Genomic DNA, 24,607 nt, shown 5'->3' on the forward strand with positions numbered 1-24,607 from the left:
TTGTTCAAGTAAGCTGGAGCAGATGCGGTCTGATAAACTGCCAGAGAGAGACAAGGAAGACAAGTGGGAGGTCGATCGATCGGCTGACTATATTGACAAGATACTGATTGGTTACATGTTGAAGAAAACATACAATACAAAATACAGAAAAAGTTGGTTCCATCCCCTCCCACCCACCCCCCCCTTACCCACCCACCCCCAAATACTCATCATCGTGATTTGGTCAGAACAGGGCTCAGAGCCAGAGGTCAGGGTGACGGAGGGGGAGGGAGGTTATGGGGAATGGGTTGGTGGCTGTCACAATAATGCTGTGGTAATGCTGTGGTTTCTCTCCCAGCTGTGCGTCAGGGGGTGAGGGGGGGGGGCTGCAGCCTGATGACAGCCAGCTGAGGGAAGAGCTGCCTCTCCCTTCCCTCGCCCCTTAGGGCCACCACCCAGAACCAAACCCACTCCAAACACAGTAAGGATATGGATGCTCTTGCTGAGTCTGCTAATCAGCAAGAGGGAAAGAAGGGTAACTGCTCCAACCCCCGCCTCCCCACATACAAGGGTGGGGGGGAACAGGGGCACGTGGCTACTACCAGCAGAGGAAGAGTGGGAGAGCAGTAGAAAGGGCTGGAAGTGGGAAGAGCAGAAGATCATATATATTAAAAAAGTGACTTAAGACTTAAAATTGAATTAGTATTTGTACAGAAAGGTGCAGGTGGAATAACTCACTCCGGCCTATGATCAAAATTCTATGGAGAAATCATGGCGGACCCCTCCCCCTGCCCCCCCAGTGGTAGCCCGAGTCGTTAAGTGCGATTGGTTAGAGTGGATTCCAGTCGGGTCGGTCAGGCGGAGGAGGTGGGGGCAGCGGGCAGGCAAGGGGGGCTCAGTTGCTGCAGCACTGGCTCCGGCTGGCTGGGTTGTTCTCCTGGAGGTCCACGCCTCGGTTCCGGCCTGGAGCACCAGCTGCATTCTGGGGCTCGTTCTTGGGAAGCTTCTTAGCTGTTTGGAAGAGGAGGGGAAATATGCACTTGTGGGGCTACCCCAATACTCTTCCAAGTATGCTTGAGTGGAAGCTGGCCTTTGTACCACCCAATCTGGGATAACCCATGGGGGAGCTTCGCTTCTTTGCGCCAGGTGCATGCATTCTGAGTGTTTCAAGAAACTGAGGCAAAGAGGGTGCCTGGGTGGCTCAGTCGGTAAAGCGTCCAACTTCGGCTCAGGTCATGATCTCACCATTTATGAGTTCGAGCCCCACATCGGGCTCTGTGCTGACAGCTCGGAGCCTAGAGCCTGCTTTGGATTCTGTGTCTCCCTCTCTCTCTGCCTCTCTCGCTCTCTCTCTCTCTCTCTCTCAAAAATAAACAAACATTAAAAAAAACAAACCTGAGGCCAAGAGAGGTTAAATAACTTGCCCCAGGACCACAGAGTTAAATGATAAAACAAGGATTCAAACCCGGGCAGGATGCCTCACTACAGAGCCAGATCAACCTAAAGATCCTAAGAAGTGGGTAGGGGGATGGCGATGTAGGGTTTTCAGTGGGTGGTAATCTAAAGGGTCAGAAAGTGAAATGTTGAGACTTTGGCCCAGGCTGTAGAAACTTCCGGGGTGAACTCTCTATATCTGACAGTCAGATAAAGTGACCCCACAGACTTACCACATACTACAAAACAGCAGCCAGGTGATAGGATAGGACCCTGGTCAGGGGAGGGGAGGGGAGGGAAGGAGAGCAACTCACCTATTGCCATGAAAATTTCATTCACGTTCATCGCAGTCTTTGCTGATGTCTCCATGAACAGCAGACTGTTGTCTTCCGCATAGGCTTGTGCTTCCTGGTTTAGATGGAGGTGAGAAAGTGGGTAGGAGGGAAATGATGACAGTTGGCAGGGGCCAGGGCCCAGGATAAAAATCTTCCCTCCTCACAGTCGCCTTACACACAATAGAGACAATGCAGGGATTTTTCAGTCCCGAGGCTCTCCTGCTCTGGGTCCCCCACAAATCTGCACCACACCCAAGGACCCCACTTCACATACAGCACCTTTCAGTTCACAAACACTGGCAGATGTTTTACTCAGGTTTTCCTAAGTCCATTCTGCCTTTTGCCCTTCAAAATCACTAAGCTAAAAAAATACTTCTAGAAAGTTATCCTACAAATGCACATGCACATTTGGAAAAAATACAAAAGCATGTGGATGTTGACCGCAGTGCTGCTTCCAGTCGTTTGCTATTACAAACAACCTACAAGTCCATTGGTTAAGGCCCTGGTAAAAAATACACAGTATTATGGGGCACACCCTCATCGATGTAAAGAAAGGGATTCATTCGCATGGGTGTATTTCTAGAAAAATAAGAAACTGTGATGAACTTGGGGGAAGGGAGACTGAGTGTCTGGGTTGGAGATTTAAATTTCATTTTATGTATCTTCCTGTACTGCGTAAACTTTACCCGTGCGTGTTTTATGTGGATAAAAGTAATTCTTTTTCAGTAAGTTTCATTGAAAAGTCAGTTTACACAAAAAATAAGCGGAAGCTTCAGCTATCCTTATGCATACACACGCCACCAGCCGATGACAAAGAACAAGGAGAAGCAGAGAAGTCCTTCAGGCCCACATTCAAGTCACGAGAGGACAGCAGATGAAAGCGCCCCGGCCTCCCCGCTTGGCCCTCCGCACAGCCCCTGAGCAGCCGAGGCTGAGCCAAGCGTGGAGCCAGCTTACTCCTCCCCACCAAGTCCTGTCCTCCCCCCACCTGGAACTCCACGGCTCTCTTGCTGGCCAGGTCCGCCTTGTTCCCTGCAAGTGCGATGACGATGTTGGGGCTAGCCTGCCTCTGTAGCTCCTTCACCCAGTTCTTGGCCCGTGCAAATGTATCCTGGGGAGACAAGGCCAGAATGTCAGAGAGACAGAGGCGGCATTCTGCCCAGGGCCACTCACTTAGGGAAGCTCGAGCTGGCAGAGCCCAAGTGTCTAAGATGCTACCGCCCTGGAGATTCTGGTGAGACACCCCCAAACGACAGAGGAAATCTGCCCACACCCCATCCAGGAACAAAGTGTTGAGAAGTAAGGGGAAATCTTTACTGTGTTGGTGATGTCATAGACCACGATGGCAGCTTGGGCCCCCCGATAGTACATGGGGGCCAGGCTGTGATACCGCTCCTGTCCAGCTGTGTCCCAGATCTCAAATTTGACTGTTGTGTCGTCCAAACAGACCGTCTGTGTGAGGAAGGCCGCTGTAAGAGGCAAGGTGGTGTTATAAGGCAAGAAGGAGCTCAAGAAGCCATCCCCACATATCTCCCCAGTACTGCATGTGGACTCTTTGCTGAGATGGGCCCAGAAAAGCCCCCAGCCCAGCGGCTGAAGCAGGGTAGGTGGTGTTTGTATGTTTCTGCCATGTGTCAAGGGGACTGGGGGTTGCACAGGCCTTACAGACCCACACTAGGCAAGGGCAGAAGGGATGTCTGCCCGCACCTGAACCGTTTTAGGAGCACCTCCGAGGAGGACTGGCAAGGGGCAGGAGAGGGAAAAGCCCAGGGGAAAATGGACTCCCGAGCACAGAAGGGTGGGCCCACCACTCCCCCCGTCCCCCTCCCCACCTCCCCTCACAGGGGACAGTCAGGCTGGAAGCCTCCATAGTCCCTCAGTTTGCTCCGGCCCAGGGGTGTTACTGGCCTTCGGTTTCCTGAGGACACTCACACACTTAGCTACACTGGGGCCGCCTGAAAGTACACGCTGTTCCACTGCCAGGCGGAGGCTGGGTGGCTGGCTTCCCGGCTGCCCCTGCCACCTCCAGGCATGCTGGCTAGCCTCCACCCCCAGCTTTGACCTTGACCCATTCCTGATTGGCCACCCTGTGGTTCGACCTTCAGGGAACATAGTGACCCTATCTTTGGTCTGAGGAGACAAGGGAGCATGTGGCGCTTGTGCACATGCTTCAGGAGGAGTCCCAGAGCCGGGACAGGCAGGTGGGAGTCCCCTCCCCGCTGGGAACCAGGGGAGGATCCCAGAGAGCTCAGAGTGGAAGCCGGCTCCCTGCTCTGCCCTCCCCCCACGCCCCTGAGGGCCCAGGGTGGGGGAAACTGCCTCACTTCCCTGTCTCCAGCTCCTGACTCGGGTGCTGAGGAGGCAGCAGAGGACTGCTGACTCGGCCCGTTTAGTTTCCAGCTGCCTGGAAACCTCCTACCAAGAGGGCAGAGAAAGGGTGACTCAAGCCCAACGTCCGCCCTGGCCCCTAAGGTTTGTACAGGACACTGAGGCAGGGAACTGAGCCCACACCCTCACGGGCTACATGCTGACCACCAGGAAATCAATGATAGGCTCTGAGCTCGAGGGTAAAGGTCAACTTCAGAAACGCTGGCCCACTCACCAGGCCATTTCCCCATTCTGCAAAGTAGGAGAGGCCAGGACAGATGCACTGCCTGGTACAGTCAGAAGGACCCTCAGAGATCCAGACCGAGCCTCTCCCTTCCAGAGGCCGGGTCAGTAGAAGGCCCGTAGCCAAGGCCGCGCAACAGAACAGTGGCATAATCGGGAGGAGAAGCCAGTTTTGGACTCCCAGCTAAGTCTTACTGGGTGGCGGTGGGGACTCCGGCATGGAGACCAGCTGTTGGATTTGATTCCAGGGCCCAGGTGAGGAAGAGGTGCTGCCACCACAGGCACGTTTAGTCCCTCTGGGCAGGCGGCTCCCTTCTCAACGCCAAGGCATTTCTTTGGCATTCCTGAGGCTGCCCCACTCCCTTGTGCCCACTCACCTCCAATGGTGCTCTCCTGGTACTCATGGAACTGTCCCTTGACAAAGCGGAGCACGAGGCTGGATTTGCCCACTGCAGACTCCCCGAGCAGGACCAGCTTAAACTGACAGATCTTGTTCCCAGCGGCTGGTCCGTTGGGTCGCGCTGCACCTCCCCGACCCGCCATGGCCCGTCCTGCTGTAGTGGTACCAGTGAGCGTGGGGCGGGGGCCGGTGCTGCGCGAAGAGGCACTTAGTGAGGACGGGGGACCTCCAACTGCAAGAGAGATCAGCAGTACTGGTCAGGCCAGAGACTGTCGCACAGCAAGTCCTTCTTAAATCACTCTTAAATCACAGGTCTCTCCCGCTGCCCTCCCTGAGGACCTAAATCCTCCCATCCTGCCAACCCCCTGGCCCCCACCTCCCAGAAGTTAGGAGAAGAGCCCGAACTAGGATGTACTACACATCTATTTGCCCTACAATCATCTCAGCAGTGAAAAGTGGTCTCCCAACTCTAAGTTCATGGTTCTGAGCAAACATATTACTTCCCAATCCCAAGTATCACGTACACACAGGAGAACAATGGGCATATGGCAGCCTGGTGACAGTTAAGTCAACAGGCTCCTTGGAGTACCAAAAAAATCACGCGGGAAGACGCCAGGATCCAGATGAACAAACAACGAACCTGTGGTCCCGTAGCTAAGATCACAGCGCACCTCGGTGCAAAGCCAGAGTGGATGGTGAGGCTGACCAGGGCACAGGGAGTCCAGATAGAAAGCTCATCAGACAAGGTGCTTGGCCAACCTTGTGGGCACTCAGGGACCAGGGACTGGCCAGTGCAAGTTGTATTCAAAATAGCCATTTTGTCCTGCTGTCTCTAGAAGGACTAACTTTCTCAGTCGGAGGCTGGACTGTGCACTGGAATCAAAGTCCCATTTCACTCCTTCATCCCAAACCTCTTCCCCCTGGTTCTCTCATTTTTGATGGACCAGAAGTCTCACACACATTAAAACACAAAACACACACAAAACCAAACACACACCCAAGCCAGAGAGCTCTGCTGGCAGTCAGAATGGCTGCCAAATTTCCCTTTTCAACAGAGACCTCAGTTCCATTCTCTACTGGCAGAGGCAGAAGGTGACGCAGAGAAGGAACAGGGAAGTATGGGAGGGCAGACACAAATGAGGGACACCGAGACCTCGCACCCCAAGCAGCCGGGGTTCCACACTGACATCTTAGTCACCCTGTTAGTGATAGCTTTGGAGGCGCAAAGAAGGATGAGGAGCCTATTTCCAGAAGCCTCTAGAAGACTTATACTAAAAAATACCAGAACGTTTACAGACGAGTACTGTGACGAGGTATTTCATCCTAAACATCTGTATAGCGTCTGAACCTAAGCTGGAAAGAAAAAGCTTTGATTCAACTACCCTTAGCAGAATGGAGTCAATGCAGAGGGGTCTTCAGAACAAGAGCCCAAGGAAGTACAGCCCAGAGCTGCCCCCTCGGCAAGGGGAGTGCATCCCCCTACAGTCAGAGGACGGGGGCGTGAATGAAGAGAAGGGTATCCGTGGGCAGCGATGGGCTATGCTCATGCAAGAAGTTGACGGCAAAGGGCTTGCTTTGTTCAGTCTGAAATCCCTTTTCGCATCCCCGTCCTCCTAGCAACTCATTTAAAAAGTGAGCTTCAGGAAGCATGATTCACTAGCCAGGAAAAACAGTTTCCTTTCTGGATAGCACCAAGGGAAAAGAGGTTTGAACCGGGAGCTACCTCTTCCCCAAGAATACAGGAAGGCAGGCAGTACGGGGGGGGGGGGGGGGGGGAGGAGGGGGGCTGGGGAATCCCTATTAGTAACAAGAAATGCTAGTGCTATGATATTTTACAGTTTTACAGCTTTCTCTTTTAAAAAAAATTTTTTTTAATGTTTACTTATATTTGAGAGAGAGACCAAAACAGAGCATGAGCAAGAAAGGGGCAGAGAGGGAGACACAGAATCACAAGTAGGCTCCAGGCTCTAAGCGGTCAGCACAGAGCCTGACGCGGGACTCGAACCCACAAAGTACGAAAACATGACCTGAGCCAAAGTCAGCTCTTAACCAACTGAGCCACCCAGGTGCCCCTACAACTTTCTCTTTTCACCCCAGTCACTGATATTTGCGAGACTCTCCGGCCCTTGAGGCAGGGTCTGTGCTTCTGGCTTCTTTGAGAGCCTTCCTCATAAGGCCTTACCAAAGAAATCCTTTTCAGAGCCGGCTAGCATTCACCGAGCAATTGCATAACCATCATCTCCCTTTAGCTTTAAAACAATCTCCCACTTTTTTTTCACATAAATAGCCTGCCTCTCAGGTGTTCAATGCCCTGTTCAAGGCCACCCAGCATATAGGTGAAGACCTGGATGCGGGTTGCCTGTGTGCTCCTTTACCTCCTGTGCTCCTGGCCCATCTCCCTGCAGTGGGAAGAATGCTGCAGACAACACCCACCCTGTTTCCGGTCGCTGGCTGAGCGAGACCCTGAGACCTTCTTGTGCGGCAGCAGCCGGCTGGCCTGCAAGGTGTGGCTCCAGCCCACAGTCACAGTGATCTTGCAGGCCCTGACTCCTTCCAACTGTGGGAGGAGCCGCCCAGGGCCAGGCAGGCGACAGCAGCAGAGGGAAACCACAATGGAATTACAAGTTGGTTATTACCACAAATCCACGTGACACATCGTCCCGGCTGGGCGGCAGAGTGTGGCTGGGGCACTACAGAAGGAGGTATGAAGGAGTGGGGAGAGGGGAACGGAAGATCAAGTCCCCGATTCCAACAAAACCAAAGCAGCTGGGGCTGAGGGCTCCTGGGGTGGGAAGTAATCAGCACCCATAAGTCAAGAAATACAGAGATAACATCTAAGTCTTGTCCCCATCGAATCAGTGGGTTTCCAAACCTGCCCAGACAGAACTTGTATTTTTAACAAGCCAGGAGAGACAAGTAACTCTTATCCAGTGGTTCCTGACCTTGTCTGTACTTCAAAATCACCTGTGCAGCCGGCCCCTGGAGGTTCCTACAAAGGTTTGGAGGAGGGCCTGGGATCTGTATTCTTTTTTTTAATGTTTATTTTTGAGAGAACCCGAGTGGGGAAGGGGTGGAGAGGGAGGGAGACAGAGGATTCGAAGCAGGCCCCTTGCTGACCGCAGAGAGTCCCATGTGGGGCCTGAACTCACAAACCATGAGATCATGACCCGAGCCAAAGCCGGATGCTTAACCAACTGAGCCACCCAGGAGCCCGAAGTAACTGTATTTTTTAAAAGCGCTGTAGGTGCTCCCCCCGGCACAAACTGGCAGGTGACATATTCTGCCTGGATATTGATCCTGCCTTCCAGAGGCACATGAGCAGGCACACAAGGCACTTTTTATGGCCTCCGTTGCCTCGTGGTACTATTCCTGGCCCCACTGGCTGATCACATGAACAAAGGTGTTGACCTTCCAAGACAATAAAGACACGGAGGAAGCTGATTTTGCCACAAAGGGCACGCGAAGACATGGGCGTGTTTAGGACAGGCAAAGGCCACGCCCAGAACCCCAGGAAGCTTTATACCCTCCCCTCCCAAGATTAGGAAGCTGAGGATGCACCCAGGCAGGTGGAAAAGGTGAATTCGCACACTGAGCTGGCCTGCCAGCTGGGGGAGGGAATCTCACTGTGGGAATCTTCTGAACCAGAGGCAAGAATTACCCACGGGTACGGGCAGGTAATGGAATTATAACCAAAAATGCCATAGCAAAAATCTTCTTTCAGATAATAATCAAATTCTCTTTAAGAGCTAAAGTTGTAGCCAGAGTTTCTTATAAGATACAGAATGGGCCAAAAGATTTTTTTTTTTTTAAACCAGTTTCTCCAACACCAGGAAAAACACACCAGTAGGATGGATTTCCTCCTGGATATTTTCACGAAGCTGCTAAAATGGGCAGAGCTTCAGACCCATGGCAAAAGACTCACCTTGACGTGACTGCTCCCCTTACGCTCCAAGTCAGAACCTTGGTTTGTTCAGAGGCTATGGAGTATAAGCACCATCTCCAATCTCATTATCTTCATAGGAAATGGAAGAGATCACAAGGACTGGGGGGCACCTGACACTTTCCCCCACAATGTACATGAAAGGGCAGAGGGACCCAAGCTCCTAAATATATGCCCAGCCAGTTCTGGAGCCAAGGGCGGGAGAGAGAGATAAACAGCAAAACACTACACTTACTCTGGCTTTTCTCTGCTCTGGACACTAGAAGGTCAGTGGGTACCAAACTTTTTTTTATCAGAATCACCAGGGCATTTAGAAATAACCCTGACCGGGGCGCCTGGGTGGCGCAGTCGGTTAAGCGTCCGACTTCAGCCAGGTCACGATCTCGCGGTCTGTGAGTTCAAGCCCCGCGTCGGGCTCTGGGCTGATGGCTCAGAGCCTGGAGCCTGTTTCCGATTCTGTGTCTCCCTCTCTCTGCCCCTCCCCCGTTCATGCTCTGTCTCTCTCTGTCCCCAAAATAAATAAACATTGAAGAAAAAAAAAAAAAAAAAAAAGAAATAACCCTGACCAACTGAATTAAAATTTCTAAAAGTAGAGTCCAGAAAATGTTTTTAAAGTAAGTTCCCCCAGTGATTCTAGGCAGCCGATTTATGCACAAGAGCTACAGCTGAGGGCACCTGGGTGGCTCAGTCGGTTGATTGTTGGACTTCGGCTCAGGTCATGATCTTGCAGTTCATGAGTTCGAGCCCCACATCGGACTCTGTGCTCTTCAGCATGGGGCCTGTGCTTTAGGTCTTCTGTCTCCCTCTCTCTCTGCCCCTCTCTCTCTCTGCACGCCCTCTCAAAAATAAATAAACATTAAAGAGCTATAGCTGATACAGGAAGGAGGGAGGAATGCCAGAGACAGAAAGGCACCCTTCCAGATCAGTGCCATGGACAACACAGGTGGATCAGACCGTGGGTGGGGACTGATTCCTGGCTTCATGCAACTACTGAAGCCTCTAAGATGCCAGATGCTGCTGCCCTTCACCCTAGCCTCCACTAGATACATCTCTTCTCTAACCGTGAAGTCACCCACTTCATGCTTTTTGTCCTTCCTGGTAAAAGAGTGAGCAATTCCAGCTGATGGGCGTCTCTCACACTTCCTGTTTGCTTCAGAGACTTCCTCTAGCTGACAGTCCTGGCACAGCCTGGACAGTGAGCTGATTAGGGAAACCAATCAGACTCCGTTGACCAGAGGCTGAGAAGGGCTCACTCAAGGTTAGCCCCTGCGGGGGAAGGACGGAGAACCAAGTGACCCTGCCCAGGGCCCCCTAAAAGGTGGTCCTGGCCAGTGACTCTTCAGCTATACTCTAGATGAAAGCATTCCTGAATATCTAACACCACAAGAGCTGGGCAAGAAACGATGAGAGCAGAAGCAATGTGTTAGCCTGCAGAGAATGAAAAGTGGGGCACAGGAGAAGAGGTAGTTAGGTTCAAAGGTGAAGCTAGAAGACACTAAAAAGCTCGAGTCAGCCAGGGAGATGATTTACCCACAGGATCCAGAACACAGGCCTTCCTCAAAGGGGAAAATCACCACTACCAGCACACAGGACCAGAGGGCAGACTCACAGAAGGACTACCGGGCCTCTGACTGGCTGCAGACTCAGAAGGAAGAAAAATCTGAAGCAACACAAGCCATGAGCCACAGGAGGTACCCACTCACCATTCCCCAGCACAGCTCACAGATTAGGACTTGGGAGACTGGTTTAGTTAGAGCCTGGCTCCACCGTTTACTAGCCGAGTGACCTTGGCCAAGTCAGACAGGCAACTACTGTCAGCTTCAGTCTCTTATCTATAAAACGGTATTGTTTAATACCAATCGCATGGGGTTGTTGTCAAGGTTAAATGAAACAATGCATAGTTCGCGTAACACAGTATTAGGCCGAGGGCGAGGCTCTCGCAAATGACAGGTTTCTTACAGTACTAAGGGCCCAACTAACTAGTTTTGACTCATTGGTTGCCAAAGCTCAAGGTCCTTGAAGACCTCATCCTCCTCTTTCCAATTACAGAGGAAATGAAGTTGAGGTGAGGTGGCCTGCCTGCAGTCACAGTCAGGTGGTGGCAGAACCCAAGCCCAGGACTTGTAATTCTAGCAGGGCTTCCTCGTCACAGATAGAAAACCCGACAATATTAACAGTGTCATCACAGCCACTACAAATAACAGGGGTTCTATGTACAAATAACAGCCTTCTAGGTAGGCTTTAATGGAATATGGCTTTTAACAATGGAAAAATGAGTTCGTATCAAACTGTAAAAAAAAAAAAAAAAAATACTGCTAGACAGGAATATTTTATATTTTGATTTGGGAGGTAGACACACAGATGTACACAAATGTAAAAATCTATCAAGCTGTCCAAGTGAGATGTATAAATCTTACTACGTGTAAGTTACACGTCAATACAGAATGTTTCCGGAATCCAATTTTGCATACAACAGTGAGAAAGTGAAGCTTACAAATGCTATGAAACCATTCTAGCTACCCTGTATAGAAGATATTTTCTGCCTCCTCTTTAGTATAACAAAATTCAGAATAATAAAGACGATCAAAAAGATGGATGCCTGAATTAGAAGAGGACTAAAAGAGGGGAGCCTGGCTGCCTCAGTCAGAGGAGCACGCGACTCTTGATCTCGGGGTTGGGAGTTTGAGCCCCATGCTGGGTGTGGAGATTGCTTAAATAAATAAAAAAAAAAAAACAAAAAAAAAAAAAATAGAGGGGGTGTCTGGGTGGCTCAGACAGTTAAGCGTCCGATTCTTGGTTTTGACTCGGGTCATGATCTCACAATTCATTAGTTCAAGCCCCGCATCTGGCTCTGCGCTGACTGTGCAGAGCCTGCTTGGGATTTTCTCTCTCTCCCTCTCTCTCTGCCCCTCCCCAACGAACGCATGTGCTCATGCTCTCTCTCTCAAAATAAATAAACATAAAAAAAAAAAAATAGAGGGCAGAGAAAGAACAAATCTCTCTCAAAATAAATAAACGTAAAAAAAAAAAACATAGAGGGCAGAGAAAGAACAAAAGTACCCAGCTAACAAGGCGCAAGCTAATAGGATTCAATACAAATAGGACTGCTACACACATACTAAGAATATATTTGCACTTAACTGTGGGCCGAAGAATTTTAAAGTTGCTTAAAGCTTCATAATAAAAAGGGAAGGTGACATTTATGTCTTTTCAGTGAGCAGAAAGGTTAGCACAGTGACGCTGTGCACTCTCCAATCAGTCCAGAGGGAGTCTGCAGAGTCTGCAGGGTTTAGGGGGTGCAGGTTGGGGGATGGAATCAAAGAGAGGGGCATCTTCCCGTGTGACCAGTACTATGGGATTGCAACACAGAGGACCTGTGTCCCACCTGGAGGATAACAGAGGAATCTTGGCCCTGGAAGCCAGAGGCTTAGAAGGCCAGGTTGAGATTTGGGGAGAACGCTGATGGGGTGTGTCAGGCCAGGGCTGGGGCCCCTCATCCCACCACAAAGTAGAGGATTCAGGATCAGGAGAGCTGGCAGCAGGGGAGGAAGGGGTGCCGCATTTACACAGTCACAGTAAGAGGACTGCCTTTCCAGGGGGAAGGGAAGGAAAGCATCCCAGAGAGAGCTGCCCAGGGTGAGCTGCGCCCCCTACCACTGCAAGATGCCCTTGAATCTGCCCGAGCCCTTAATCCATCTCCCTTAACTGGGATCAGTTTCAGCTCACTCCCCTTTCAACGAGAACTCTGCTGGGGCTGGCTGCCTGGACTTCCCCACCACAACGGGGCCCTGACACTGTCCACAGGGGCTCCTGCTGGAGCCACTAACAGCACTAACACCTGCAAAAGGGGCCAGGGTGCAGGAGCTCCAGGAGTCTGAAACCCTAGAGGCACATGACCAAGCGGTCCTTTCCACTCTCCAGGCAGAACCGGGCTCCACAGCCCTTTCTCCTGGGCAGGAAGATGCCAAGGTGAGTGAGGCGGAAGCCACCCTTGAGAGACAGATCCCCAGCTTCCTAGAGCCCTGCCCCATTAAGAACATCAAGAAAGCCTTCCCTGAGCTTCGCGCTGCTTTCTTGGCTCTCGACAACAGACGATCCTGAGAAGCTGACAGAAGCAGACTCAGCGCTAACTTTCAGGCAGAGGATGGAAACCTCCAGCCCCTGTGCCTATAGGGAGGATGACTGATGGGGGCCGGGCTGGGGGGGGGGGGTGGGGGACATCACATATCTGCTGACACAGCTTGGTCACTGTGGGCTGCCTGTACTGTCCACAGAAGGGCCCCAGGAGTCATGGGTAGCTCTGAGAACCTCATTCACTGGTCGTGCTGGCCAACAGAGCCAGACGTTCGGGCGGCAGACAGTGAGGAAGGCCAGACAGACAGGGGACCACCTGCGGCTGCACCAGGCAAAACTCGTCCTGTCTCCTGACTCTAAGAGGCACTAGGGGCCCTAGGTGCTGACACTGACACTCCTAAGAGACTATTCTCCCTAAGGGGACCCAATCTCCCGACTCAGCACACCCCAGTCGGCAGGGTTGGGGTGGACCCTCTGGCCCCAACGGGGCAGCTAAGAAGTCTCAAGCAAAAGCTGGATTGAAGTGTGGTACCTTCTGCGACACAAATCCACAGGCAGCTAGCTACAAGATGTGGTGGGAACAGGACTGAAGCAGAGCAGTGGCTCACGGGCCACCACCCAGCTCTTCACTTGCTAGTGCCAGAGAGAGGATGCGAAGAGAGCCGGCCAAGGCACAGGTTCTTCCCTGCTGTGATCCCAGGACAGAGTGCGAGTTATGTGAAAGCCAGTGAGTTCAGACATGGGAGCCCTGCTGACCCACAAGCCTCACAACTACCCTGTATTTGTTCTGCTGGTGCAGTTACTTAATTAATCAATTAATTAATTAATTTACTTACTTACTAATTATTTAAAAAAAATTTTTTTAGTGTTTATTTTTGAGACTGAGCAGGGGAGGGGCAGAGACAGAGGGAGACACAGACCCGAAGTAGGCTCCAAGCTCCAAGCTGTCCACACAGAGCCTGACACGGGGCTCAAACTCACGAACCATGAGATCATGACCTGAACCAAAGTTGGATGCTTAACTGACTGAGCCACCCAGGCGCCCTCATGCAGTTACTATTTACTTAGGACAGTTCTAGCTGGGATCTCAGCAACGCAGAGCCCATCTTCCCCTCTGGCTCTGGAGGGTCTCTGCGGGGGCCAGGAGCACCAGCCAGGCCAGCTGCCACTTCTGCTCCTGCCACATGCCCAGAAAGATGCCAAGAACCTCTGCCGAATGTCAGGGTCATCAGCCACACCTGTTTGTTGGGCTACTCATACCAACAAGTGACCAGCAACTGACATCCCTCACAAACCCTTCCTGTCTTTACCAAAAAAATGAAAACAAAAGAAAGCCAAGTGAATTCACTGCCCTCAGCTCCTAAAGAGAGAGCAGAGGGCAGAGACCGTGTTTGAGAAGTGAATGGGGAAAAGAGAATCAGGTGTCAGACACCAGCAAACCAAATTCCTCTTGCTCAGACATCACATACACTGTGGTTCAGAGGCCGCCCAACTAACAAGAAACAAGGTCAAAGTTCCCACTGTGAGATCTGAGGGACGAAGGCAACTCTCAAGAGCCTGGATACAAAGCACAGTATTTTAGGCGGGCTTTTTCTTTCTCTTTTTAAACGTTTATTATTTTTGAGAGAGAGAGAGAGAGAGCAGGAGAGGGGCAGAAAGAGGGGGGGTAGAGAGGATCCCAAGCAGGCTCTGTGCTGACGGGAGCGAGCCTGATGCGAGGCTCAAACTCAGGAACCCGAGATCATGACCTGAGCCAAAGTTGGACACTCAACACACTGAGCCACCCAGGCGCCCCTGACTTTTTCTTCCTTAATCTTTGCTGAACAAAATGCAGAAAGAGTGCCAGGTGAAGAAACCAGGCAATGAATGAGTCTAAACAAGTTTCAATGAATGAGTCCTACTTCTACTTCCATGGCCCCAAATTATCATAAGACTGGTACAGGTGGCAAGAGGTTGGAGAACTTGGGGGCTTGAGATGAGGAGTGAAGAGGGTAGAGAAATTGAGGGCACTGTTACAGATGAAAAGGAGCACACAACAACATTCTCCGAGGCTGCACTACGGGTTTCCTTTGTTTTAACAGCACATGATATCAAGCCAGACACACAGTAGGTGCTCGTAAACAGAGACTGCAATACACACACAGTAGGTGGTGAACGGAGCTGCAATACAGGCCTGGTTGGGTCTGGCAAGTGATGCGGCAGTTGAAGGCTTAAATCCACGTCCACCTGCCAGGCTGCTCACACCCCATCACAAGCCACAGCCCAGCCCAGCCCAGCCAAGGAACCTCTTCACTACCTCAGACAGGACCTCTTAGGTTCCTTCTGCATAGGGGCTAAGAGCACAAGTCTTGGAGTCAGACCAACTCCAGTTCAAGTCCCGGAGCCACCACGTACTGGGGTGACCTGGTGTTGTCACTGGACCCATTTTCCGATACATAAGATAGGAAGACTAATGCCCATCTCCCAAGGCTGCTGGGAGACTTGGCAGAGGGCCTGGCTCCAAGCAAGCCCTTCATAAATGTTCCTGGGGCGGGGAAGCCCCTGACCCTAGAGGTCCCTACGAAGGAAGGAGATCCTCAATCAGTATGTTCACTCCCTGTTCACACGTTCCTTCTGCTTGCAGTCTCCTTGGACCCCATTCTTCAATGTCCCTCATTTGGAGAGAATGCTGAACACATCGACTACGGTCTGAATGTCTGTGCACCCCCCCCCCCCAACCGCCGCGTTCATACGTTGAAATCCTAACCCCAATGTGATGGTATCTGGAGGTGATTAAGCCATGCGGGCAGCACGCTCATGATTGGGATTAGTGCCCTTTTAAAGGAGGCTCCAGAGAGCTCCCTTGCCCCTCCCGCCATGTGCGGACATGGAGAGAAGCTGGCCTGGAAGAAGGCCTTCACCACAGCCCGACCATGCTGGCTGCCCCTCTAATCTTGGACTTCCGGCCTCTAGAACTGTGAGAAATAAATGTCCTTGTTTATAAGCCGGGCAGTCTGTGGCATTTAGGTATGGCAGCCTGAACAGACTAAGACGGCGCCTTTAAACAGTGTTCTAGAAAAAGGACCAGTTCACCCTCGATGTCCTGTGTCCTGTCAATAACCCTCACCCTGTATTCTCTGGAGACTGGCTTCCAAAGCCACAAGAATGGAGAGGGGACCACCACTATCCGGAAAAATCAGCAGGGTTGAACCCTCAAACAGGTAAACAATAACCCCTTAAAAAAAAAAAGAAAAGAAAGAAAAAGCCCCACAAGAGAAAGCATCTCAAAGCCCAAATGCCCTTCCTTCCATTTCAAAGCCTCTTTCAGGAAAGGGAAGAAGCAGTTCAGTTGTGGAAGGGGGGGAGGGGGCAGGACTAGGACAGCCGACAAAGAAACCAGAGTTCCTTTTAAAGAACCAGGCTGGAAATGCTAGAGGTTCGGAAATTGGCGTCATTAATCACCACAGCCTCTGAGCAGCTCAGAGAGCAATGTGATGACTAGGAGAGCAGCCAGGGTGAGGAAGGCCACCCACGCCCTCCCCCACTCCCGGGATGCTCTGACAGAGCCACCTGAAGAGGACACACAGGCAGCTAGGAATAGAAGACTAGAGGCTTGTAAACCAACTCCTGTTAAGATCCCAAGTCAGTGTTGCCAGAAGGGCTCAAGTTACACATCTTCAGAGGGCTGACAGTACAACAGAAGGATTTAAGCTATTCAATGATTCAGGACCACAGCTCAAAGTGACAGCCTGCCCTGGGCCTGCCTAGAGCCACAAACCCTCCCAAAGGGGAGGTCTGTTCTTGAATGGCAGCAAAACAACACCGGCCCAGGCCACAGGGACTCCCTTCTAAGGCCGAGTTCTGGAAGGTCTGGCTGGAGCACTTGGCACCTGAAATAGAGGACAGTCATGTATCTTATCTTCCTAAATGGATAGTGAACTCCGGAGCAAACACCAAATCTGACCATTCGGGGATCAGTCCAGTTGTTGGATCAGTCAAAACATCAGGCAGGGGTACAAGAAGTATGAATGGGTGAGTCGAGAAGCAACAGTCTGCTCCTGGGGTCAACTTGCCGGGAGTCTCCCACACACCTTTCCCAGGGGCATCTTCACCTTGTTGAACTCTGGTGTCTTCAGTGACTAACCAGCAAGACAAGAAACTAATTGAACCCAGCCACACAGGTCCGTATCAACATACTTAGAGGAAACAGTTGCTAAAAAAAAAGGCAGTGGTCTTGAAGAGATAGCCGATTCTAGGACTGGGGCAGGAAATATGCAAGGTGAGCCTGGAGCATCTATAGTAGTGACGAAAAATAAAGAAGTGCTCAAAAGGGGCACCTGGGTGGCTCTGGGGTCAAGTGTCTGACTTCGGCTCCAGTCATGATCTCGAGGTTCATGAGTTCGAGCCCCGCATCTGGTTCTGTGCTGACAGCCCGGGGCCTGGAGCCTGCTTCGGATTCTGTGTCTCCCTCTCTCTCTGCCCCTCCCCCACTCCCGCTCTGTTTGTCTCTCTCAAAAATAAACGTTAAAAAAAAAAAAAAGTGCTCAAAAAATGAACCCCCCCCCACCCCAATGATGGGGTGGGTCAAAGGGACCTGAGAGACCTCCCAGTGACCAGACCTGGAACCATCTGAGCAATAAAATAAAGTAGTACTGGATTACAAACCAAAATATAAATATCCTCGAGTCCATACTGTTATAAATAAATGAATAAATCGGGGCGCCTGGGTGGCTCAGTCGGTTAAGCATCCAACTCTTAATCTCAGCTCAGGTCATGATCTCACGGTTTGTGGGATCGAGCCCTGCATCGGGCTCTGTGCTGTAAGTGCAGAGACTGCTTGGGATTCTCTCTCTCCATTACTCTCTCTCTGCCCCTCTCCTGCTCACTCTCTCTCTCTCTCTCTCTCAAAATAAGTAAATTAATTAAATTTTAAAAAAAGAATAAAGAACTGAGGGACAACAAACAAATCTCTCCTATTCCAGAATTCCAAATAATTCACGTAGATACACTGCCCTCGAGGAGAGAAGCACAGGCCCCCACTCGAGTGTGCGCTATACATAATGACCTCCTTCCAAAGAGGACAGTACAGAAAGGGGAGGGGAGACAGCGACTTTCCAGTGGAGAGACCTGACGAACATCACCTCAGCCAGGTGACCAAGGCTGACATCAACAGAGATAAGTCACGTTAACTGCATGTACTCTTGATGTGTGATGAAAGCAGCACTTTACCTGTGTGGTCTTCCTTCCCCTGACTCATAACCCCAGTGTAATCATGAAGAAAACATTAGACGAATCCCAACCGAAAACACACTAAAAAATACCTGAGCAGTATTCTCAAGATGGTCAAGCTCATCAAAAACAAGGAAAGCCTAAGAAACTGGCTCAGCCAAGAGGAGCCTAAGAAGACACACCAACTAAATGCAATGTGGTGTCCGGATGGGATCTTGGAACAGAGAAAGGACCTTAGATAAAAGCGAAAGGAATCTGAGTGAGGTGCGGACCTTTCACGAACAATTACGTATCAAAATTGGTTCACTCAGTGTGACAAATGTGCAACATTGATGTAAGAGGTTAATAGTAGCAGAAAGTAAACAGATGAGAAAACTGAAAGCTGTGCTACCTATGAAGTTTTTCTAAAACTATTCTGAAATAAAGTTAATTAAAAAAAAAAAAAAAAAAGGCAGTGGCTCATCTTGTGGCAAAATGAGATCCAAGGACACCAGTGACCATGAACTCATGTTCCTAAGACAAGTGAACTCTCCACGGAGCCACACTGAGGGGTGCGTGGGAAGAGGAGTGGCAGGAGCCGCATCAGTGGTCCCGAGGTGCCCCACCCCACAGGCACAGGGCCTGAGAATTTGAAGGCCATGGGAGTAGGTCACAGAGGGAAGGCTGCTCTCACCACTCCTGTCCACGCAGCTGCTGGTGCCACTTTCTTAAGATCTCCCCCCTTCACGAATGAGCCCATGCAGATGTGCAAAGCAGCAGCCCCGCGTCAGAGGTGAAGTCACCCCCAGTGATCTTGCTGAGTCCCAGCCTGCCATTGGTGCCACCTCGCCACAAGCAGCCACCGAAGCACAGCTACCGGGTACACGTACTGCAGAAGGTGGCCAGCGGAACTGTGGATGGCCAAAGCCATGGCCGTCTTTCCCCATGAAACCCTTCACTGGAAAGATTGGAGCCTGGGAGATGGCAACCCTCTGGAAATTTAGTCTGTGACCTGTCCCCACCCCCATGTCATCTGCACTGTAACATTCATCCCGTTCACCTGTTTGCTCTCCTGCGTGTGAGCGACTTGTTGGAGGACAGGCCAAAGATATGGGCCAGGCTTCGGGATCCACACTGTGTGAGCTCAGAAAGTGTGTGTTAAAAGACGTGGGCAGACAGACATGTGCTTCAAGGGCACCTATGAATGTCTGCCCTCTTCTTTAACAACCCCAGCAGGGGGCCTTCCACGATGGGGACCATGGGAGGCCTGGACACACAGATAAAACAGGACATGACCCCTCCAGGGCTCAGGCACTAGACAAGGGGTACTAAAACCAAAGTGCAGGGAGGGGAAAAGCCCTCAGCCTACTTAGAGGAAGGGAAGGCTTCACAGAGGAAGTGATGTTCCAACGGCCAACTGGGCTTTAAGAGGAAAAGTCAGGAAATGTGCCTCAGAGGCAGGTGAGGCAGAGAAGAGCCTTGGAGGCAAAGGGAGGAGCACACAGCCCAGAAATGGGACCAGAGGGGAATCCAAGCACAGACTCGATTCTGACCCGACTGGGAGTTCCCCACCATAACGAGGGGATTAAACACAGTACCACCCTCCTGGGGTTGTCAGGAGGATTAAGGAGTCAGGACATCTGAATGGCTAAGAAGGGCGTAGCAAAGCTCAAAAAGTTGCGTTTTTACTTGTATTATTATTCCAATATACAGGAGACGGGGTATTTAATCTGAGAACTACTCTCTTAAAATACCAGGCTATTAATGTGGAAGACTCCTTAAGATATATTCCAATTCTCTGCCATGACTCTTGGAAGCACTATTACCTGGACTTGGTGACATCCCAGTTTATAAATCCTATCCTACAGGGTGCCTCAGGTCATGATCTCAGGTCATGATCTCAGCTCAGGTCATGATCTCAAGGTTATGAGTTGGATCCCTGCGTCAGGCTCTGTGTTGATGGCATGGAGCCTGCTTGTGATTCTCTCTCCCTCTCTGCCCCTCCCCCGCTCATGTTCTTTCTTTCTCTCTTTCTCAAAATAAGTAAACTTAAAAAAAAAAAAGTATTATAAATCCTACCTGAAGCAGTGCTTCTCAAATAGCCCCAACAAAAGCACCCCTGATTAAAGTCAGGGGAGAAGAAATGCAAAACTTCAGGAATCTGGGAATCGAACCCAAAGCAGCCTGCCACAAACAAAATATTGTCTTTAAGTTTCTTGTGTTAGCTTAAACTCATGTAAACTTCGCATTCCAATCTGTAATAGATCCATGACTGTTTTAATACAAAAATGCTTAAAACTAAGATGGAAGTGCCTAGAAGATGCAAAGACCCCTCTTAGTCGGTGGCTTGGACTACCCACAGCACAGGACCCCCGCAGGGTCCAAGGACCCCAGATGAAGAAGCACAGTCATGGCCTTAGCATTCTCTTCTGCAAAATGGGAATCCAACCCACACCGATTCTGACTGGTATCTGTGAGATGAGACAACATGTAAAACCATGAAGCAGAGCACCAGGCGACACAGCCAACACTTATGCTGTGGTACAAATGCTGAAGCAGAATCTTCGGGATGAATTATAATGTGCCTTCGAAACCCCACTGATCCATAAAATTGCTATTTGTGGGTATCTGGCTATCCTGTGCCAGGCACCGGACTAGCTCCTTTACCCCGTTTCTAATTCTGCAAAATACTTCGTATCCCCATTTTACTGGAAGAAACAGAGGCTCAACAAGATCAAGTCACAAGTCCAAGGCCAGGCGGCTGGTAAGTGGGGGAGTCCAGACAACAACTCAGCTCTGGCTGACTCTATAAAGCTGTGCTTTCCACCCTACCATACTACCTCTCTGTTTACTGGGCAAGGCTCAGAAGAAGGATGTCTCTAAGAAGGACTTTCTTCGTGGGGCTGAATTTGAATTTTGACCTTGCTGTTTCCATGTAAATTCTAGTGAAAGGAGCTACTGGTGGACAGCCACATTCTTCCCACCCGCGAGCAGCAAGGGGAATCAGGGGGTGAAGCAGAAGCCGCGCTGCTGGCTCCCAACACCCATAACCCGGCCCAGAGAGACCCCTGAGCCCACTCACTTTTACTTTCATTTTCTAGCCATCACGACTTTCCCAGAAGTGAATGCTACAGATGTCAGCAAACTCCCGCCCCGAAGAGTACTGACTTGGGACTCATAACTACCATGGTCCCCAGAGGCAGAGGAGATGGGGGTCATGGAGGATAGGAAGGTGGTGTGGGGGTGGGGAAAAAAACAGAAGCAGAGGAGGGCATCAATGACACGGACGCTAAAGGGTCTGCAGCGGGGCCCCTGCCTGCTCACCCTGCGTGCCCATTCCTTGAAGCAGCCCGAAGAAGGGCCCACTCTTAGGGAAAAAGAGGCACGTGGATTCCTAAATCCCAAGCCCCGGTTCTACCACCTTCTAACCAGATGACCTAAGGCTAGCTACTTTAAATTCCTTCAGCATCATCTCTAAAATGGAGATACAAAATCTCATGATCTCCCAGGACTCTTGTAAGGAACAGGTATGAAAAGAACTTCGTTTCTTGGGAGGATCATGTGTGAAAAAACCCTGCAGCTTTAAAATGATTTCTAAAAATCCATCGTTATCACCTCTCTATTGCATGAAGGCAGGAAAGGCCAACTAGTTGAAAGAGGCAAGAGAGGAGAGGCTTCTGTGGCACACAGAGCCCTTCCTCTTTTTGCCAAGCAATGTCAGATCTCTGCTTGGACTCTACAATCCCTGGATACCGGAAGCGGCTGCCTGACTACCGGGGGCACTGATGCCTTCCACATCTCTCTGAAAGGGAGAGCTTCTCCTTCAGAAACCTGTTTCAGAATTCTGGCCGGGAGAGCATGTCCAGACAAAGAGGGCCCCCTCAGAAGGCTGGCAGCCTCATCCTGTGACTCTCAAAGAGTTCCAGAAACCACAACCCTCGACAGGGGAGGTAAGTTTGGTCAGAGACGGATGGCCAGTGAGCAGTCAGGCCTCTCCAGCCCTGCCCCTCAGAGGCACAGGCTGACCAGATTAGAGAAACTAGACTGGCCACAGAAGTCTCCAACCACCTTCCAAAGAAGACCACACTAGTGGTCCAACTGTTGACCCCAATAAGGTAGGCTTTTTTGTTGTCCAATAAAAAAACGAAATGAATGCATCCCAGGTCTAGCTCAAAAGTTTGTAGGAGTGAGACACTGGTGACTGACTGTCCAGAAGAAGTCAGAAAGGTCTCAAGGCAAAAAAAAAAAAAAAAAAAAAAAAAAAAAACGTTTAGCACCTGTAAGGGCAGTAAAGACGGTGCAGAACACTGAAGAGCTACAGAAATTCCCAAAGACCGCATGGCCTTTCCTCCCTTCCTCGGATGTGATAGCAAGGGTCGGTCATGGCCTCAAAGAGTCAGGCTACTCTCGTTAAGGTACAGTCTTGGCCTGTACTTTGGCCACATAACAAAGAACCTCCCAGGCTGGCCTGAGACAACAGCCATTTCACACACCTAAGTCCCAAGCACTAGACAAGGATCAGATGTCAGTACAGGCTGCCTCTTGGAAAGGCTGGGGGGAATCAGCCCTTTCTGGCATGTATGGGAATCCCTTGGGCTACAAAAATCAGCACATCAAGAAGCCAGAGGTGCCACTGTGCTCTCACCTTGCTCCTCTATAATCTACCATTTGTCCAAGCCCAGAAGGGACTGGAGAGGCCCTAGGACTAGAAGTGGCATAGACCTGTTGATCAAGGAGATGTGTGTGTGTTTGAGAGTGGGAAAGAGATGAGCCAGGACGCTTTGATTCCAGATTCCTAATTTTTGGTCTTTTCCCTCCGCCCTAAAGACCAACAGACAGCAGTCCTAGGAGGAGCAGTCCCTCTGAAGCAGCTTGGAAACCACTCACGTGCTCTGGGAGGACAGGGCTGAGCCTGGAGCAAGGGGGAGGGGGAGAGGGGGGAGAGAAAGAAGATAATGAATGGGCAGATCCACCCTGATCTGTGATCTGTAGCTAGGATTAAGCAAACCTCAGCTAAATTTTTCAGAGGCAGGAAGAGAAATACACTCAGAAAAACACAACTAGGGAACAACATAACTAGAGGACAGATATGGGGGTGGAGGGGGCAAGACAAGAAGGCAGTTCATCCCTAAAAAGTGGCCAAGACTTCAAATTCTGCTGAGATCCTGGCTGGCTCCCTGGCTCGAGGAAAGAGGGGAAGGGAGGAGCTATGGGAGCCTGTGAGAGTGGAACGCTGTCACCCAGGACCCCTCCGCCCCCCTCCCCCCCAGGAAATCGAGATAAAATTTCCCTAGGGCTGGAGGGGACAACTGTTTTTGTGGGACGGTGTGGGCCGGCGGGGAGAAAAACCGCGACAGACAGCACTCCTCGCCACCTCTATAGAGAAGGAAGACCGCCTCCTTCATACCTAGCAAAGATTCCTCCAGTTCTGGGAGCAGAGGGAGCAGAATTTGGGGTCTCTCCCTCCCACAACTGGACTGGACAGGCCAGAGGAGAGCCCTGGGGGTGTCCCAAGGCTCATAAAGGGCCGGCTAGAGTGGGTAAGAAGGGCCCCCCTTTGGCCCGACGCCTGGGGAGCCCCTTAAGAGGGGGCTACGGGTCGGGGGAGGGGTCACTATCCCCCTAAGCCGGGGTTGGGCGGGAGGAAGTGCTGCCCCGAAGAGGGTTCAACGCGAGCGAGACACTGGGTCGCAGGACAGGCACACTCACGGCGGCTCCGGGGCGGCGGCGTTACTTGGGGCCGGGGCTCGGACAGGCTCCGCTCCTCTCCCCCCGGCGGTGTCCCAGGCTCCGGCCTCCACTTCCGCCTTTCAGCCGCTCCGGATCCGGATCTCCACCTCAGACCCGCCCCTCAATACTCCCAGGTGACTGACAGGGCGGAGAGACCAATGGGAGGCACTCTTGACCGATTTACAGGCGACGCCTGTCGGGGGCACGGGCGAGGCGGGAGAGCGCGCGCGAGGGACGGCGGGACTTGTAGTTCAGAGAACTGGGAGGAGCCGGTGGCCGCCTGGGACTTAGGGTTAGGGTGGAGCCCGCTGCCGGCGAGGCGGAGCCCGGCCGGGAAAATTTTAAAGCCAGGGCTGCCAAACGCGTCACCCTGGGTTCCAGAAGCCCCGAGGGGAGGCGGGTGGCAGAGCGCTGGAAGAGGGCAGACGACTGTGTGAGCAGAATTGGGAAAGGAAAAATATGGTGTGAATGAATAATGCACATGAGGCCGCAGTCCTGAGCACTGGCTAAACCGGAGAAGCCTCTGTCTGCACAGAGCTGCCAAGTCAGCTCTGGGAGCCCGACTGTTGGGGACATTCTGTAATGAGGAAGGTGACGGAAGTGCTATAGGAAGGATTCTCTGGAGGTGAACCAGAGAGATCAAAAGGAGAGCTCCTGCCACTGCTCAGCCGTAAGCCAGGACCCTCCTCCTTTGGCTGAACATCAAGACACACCAGGATCACCTCTACCTCTGCCTCCCCCGACCCCGACCCCGAACCAGCTCCTGTCTCTGATGCCAAATATGGAGCCGGACTACTTCTGCTTTGGCTCTCCCCATCCATAAATATGGATTAGAACCATTTCTGTTTGCCTCCCTCACCTTGACCTCCATATGGATCAGGACTATTTCTATTTTTCTTTTCTTCTTTCTTTCTTTCT

General features: G+C 51.3%; 1 protein-coding gene across 2 annotated transcripts; it reads right to left on the minus strand.

Annotated features, from left to right (window-relative positions):
• Nucleotides 1-70: 70 nt before the first annotated feature.
• RAB5C (RAB5C, member RAS oncogene family) lies at nt 71-23,801 on the minus strand. Of its 2 annotated transcripts, XM_045488897.1 has the most exons (7): nt 23,669-23,759; nt 20,039-20,143; nt 4,736-4,990; nt 3,066-3,217; nt 2,737-2,859; nt 1,728-1,821; nt 71-990 (listed from the first exon to the last, which is right to left on the minus strand). In XM_045488897.1, exons 3-7 carry the CDS (start codon nt 4,899-4,901, stop codon nt 875-877), a joined length of 651 nt encoding a protein of 216 aa, XP_045344853.1. In that variant the 5' UTR covers nt 4,902-4,990; nt 20,039-20,143; nt 23,669-23,759; the 3' UTR covers nt 71-874. The 2 variants fall into 2 exon arrangements, with proteins under 2 accessions (XP_045344853.1, XP_045344852.1); XM_045488896.1 differs by lacking the exon at nt 20,039-20,143 and having other exon boundaries at nt 23,669-23,801.
• Nucleotides 23,802-24,607: the final 806 nt, after the last annotated feature.

Source organism: Leopardus geoffroyi, chromosome E1 (assembly GCF_018350155.1).
Source record: "Leopardus geoffroyi isolate Oge1 chromosome E1, O.geoffroyi_Oge1_pat1.0, whole genome shotgun sequence".
NCBI classification, from domain to species: domain Eukaryota; kingdom Metazoa; phylum Chordata; class Mammalia; order Carnivora; family Felidae; genus Leopardus; species Leopardus geoffroyi.

Excerpts from the sequence above, each read along its gene's own strand:
- RAB5C (XM_045488896.1), bottom strand. The coding sequence starts at position 4,901 with ATGGCGGGTCGGGGAGGTGCAGCGCGACCCAACGGACCAGCCGCTGGG. Across the intron at positions 2,860-3,065 it reads TCTATGACATCACCAACACA|GATACATTTGCACGGGCCAA; the intron begins GTAAAGATTTCC and ends TTGTCTCCCCAG. Across the intron at positions 1,822-2,736 it reads AGAGAGCCGTGGAGTTCCAG|GAAGCACAAGCCTATGCGGA; the intron begins GTGGGGGGAGGA and ends CATCTAAACCAG.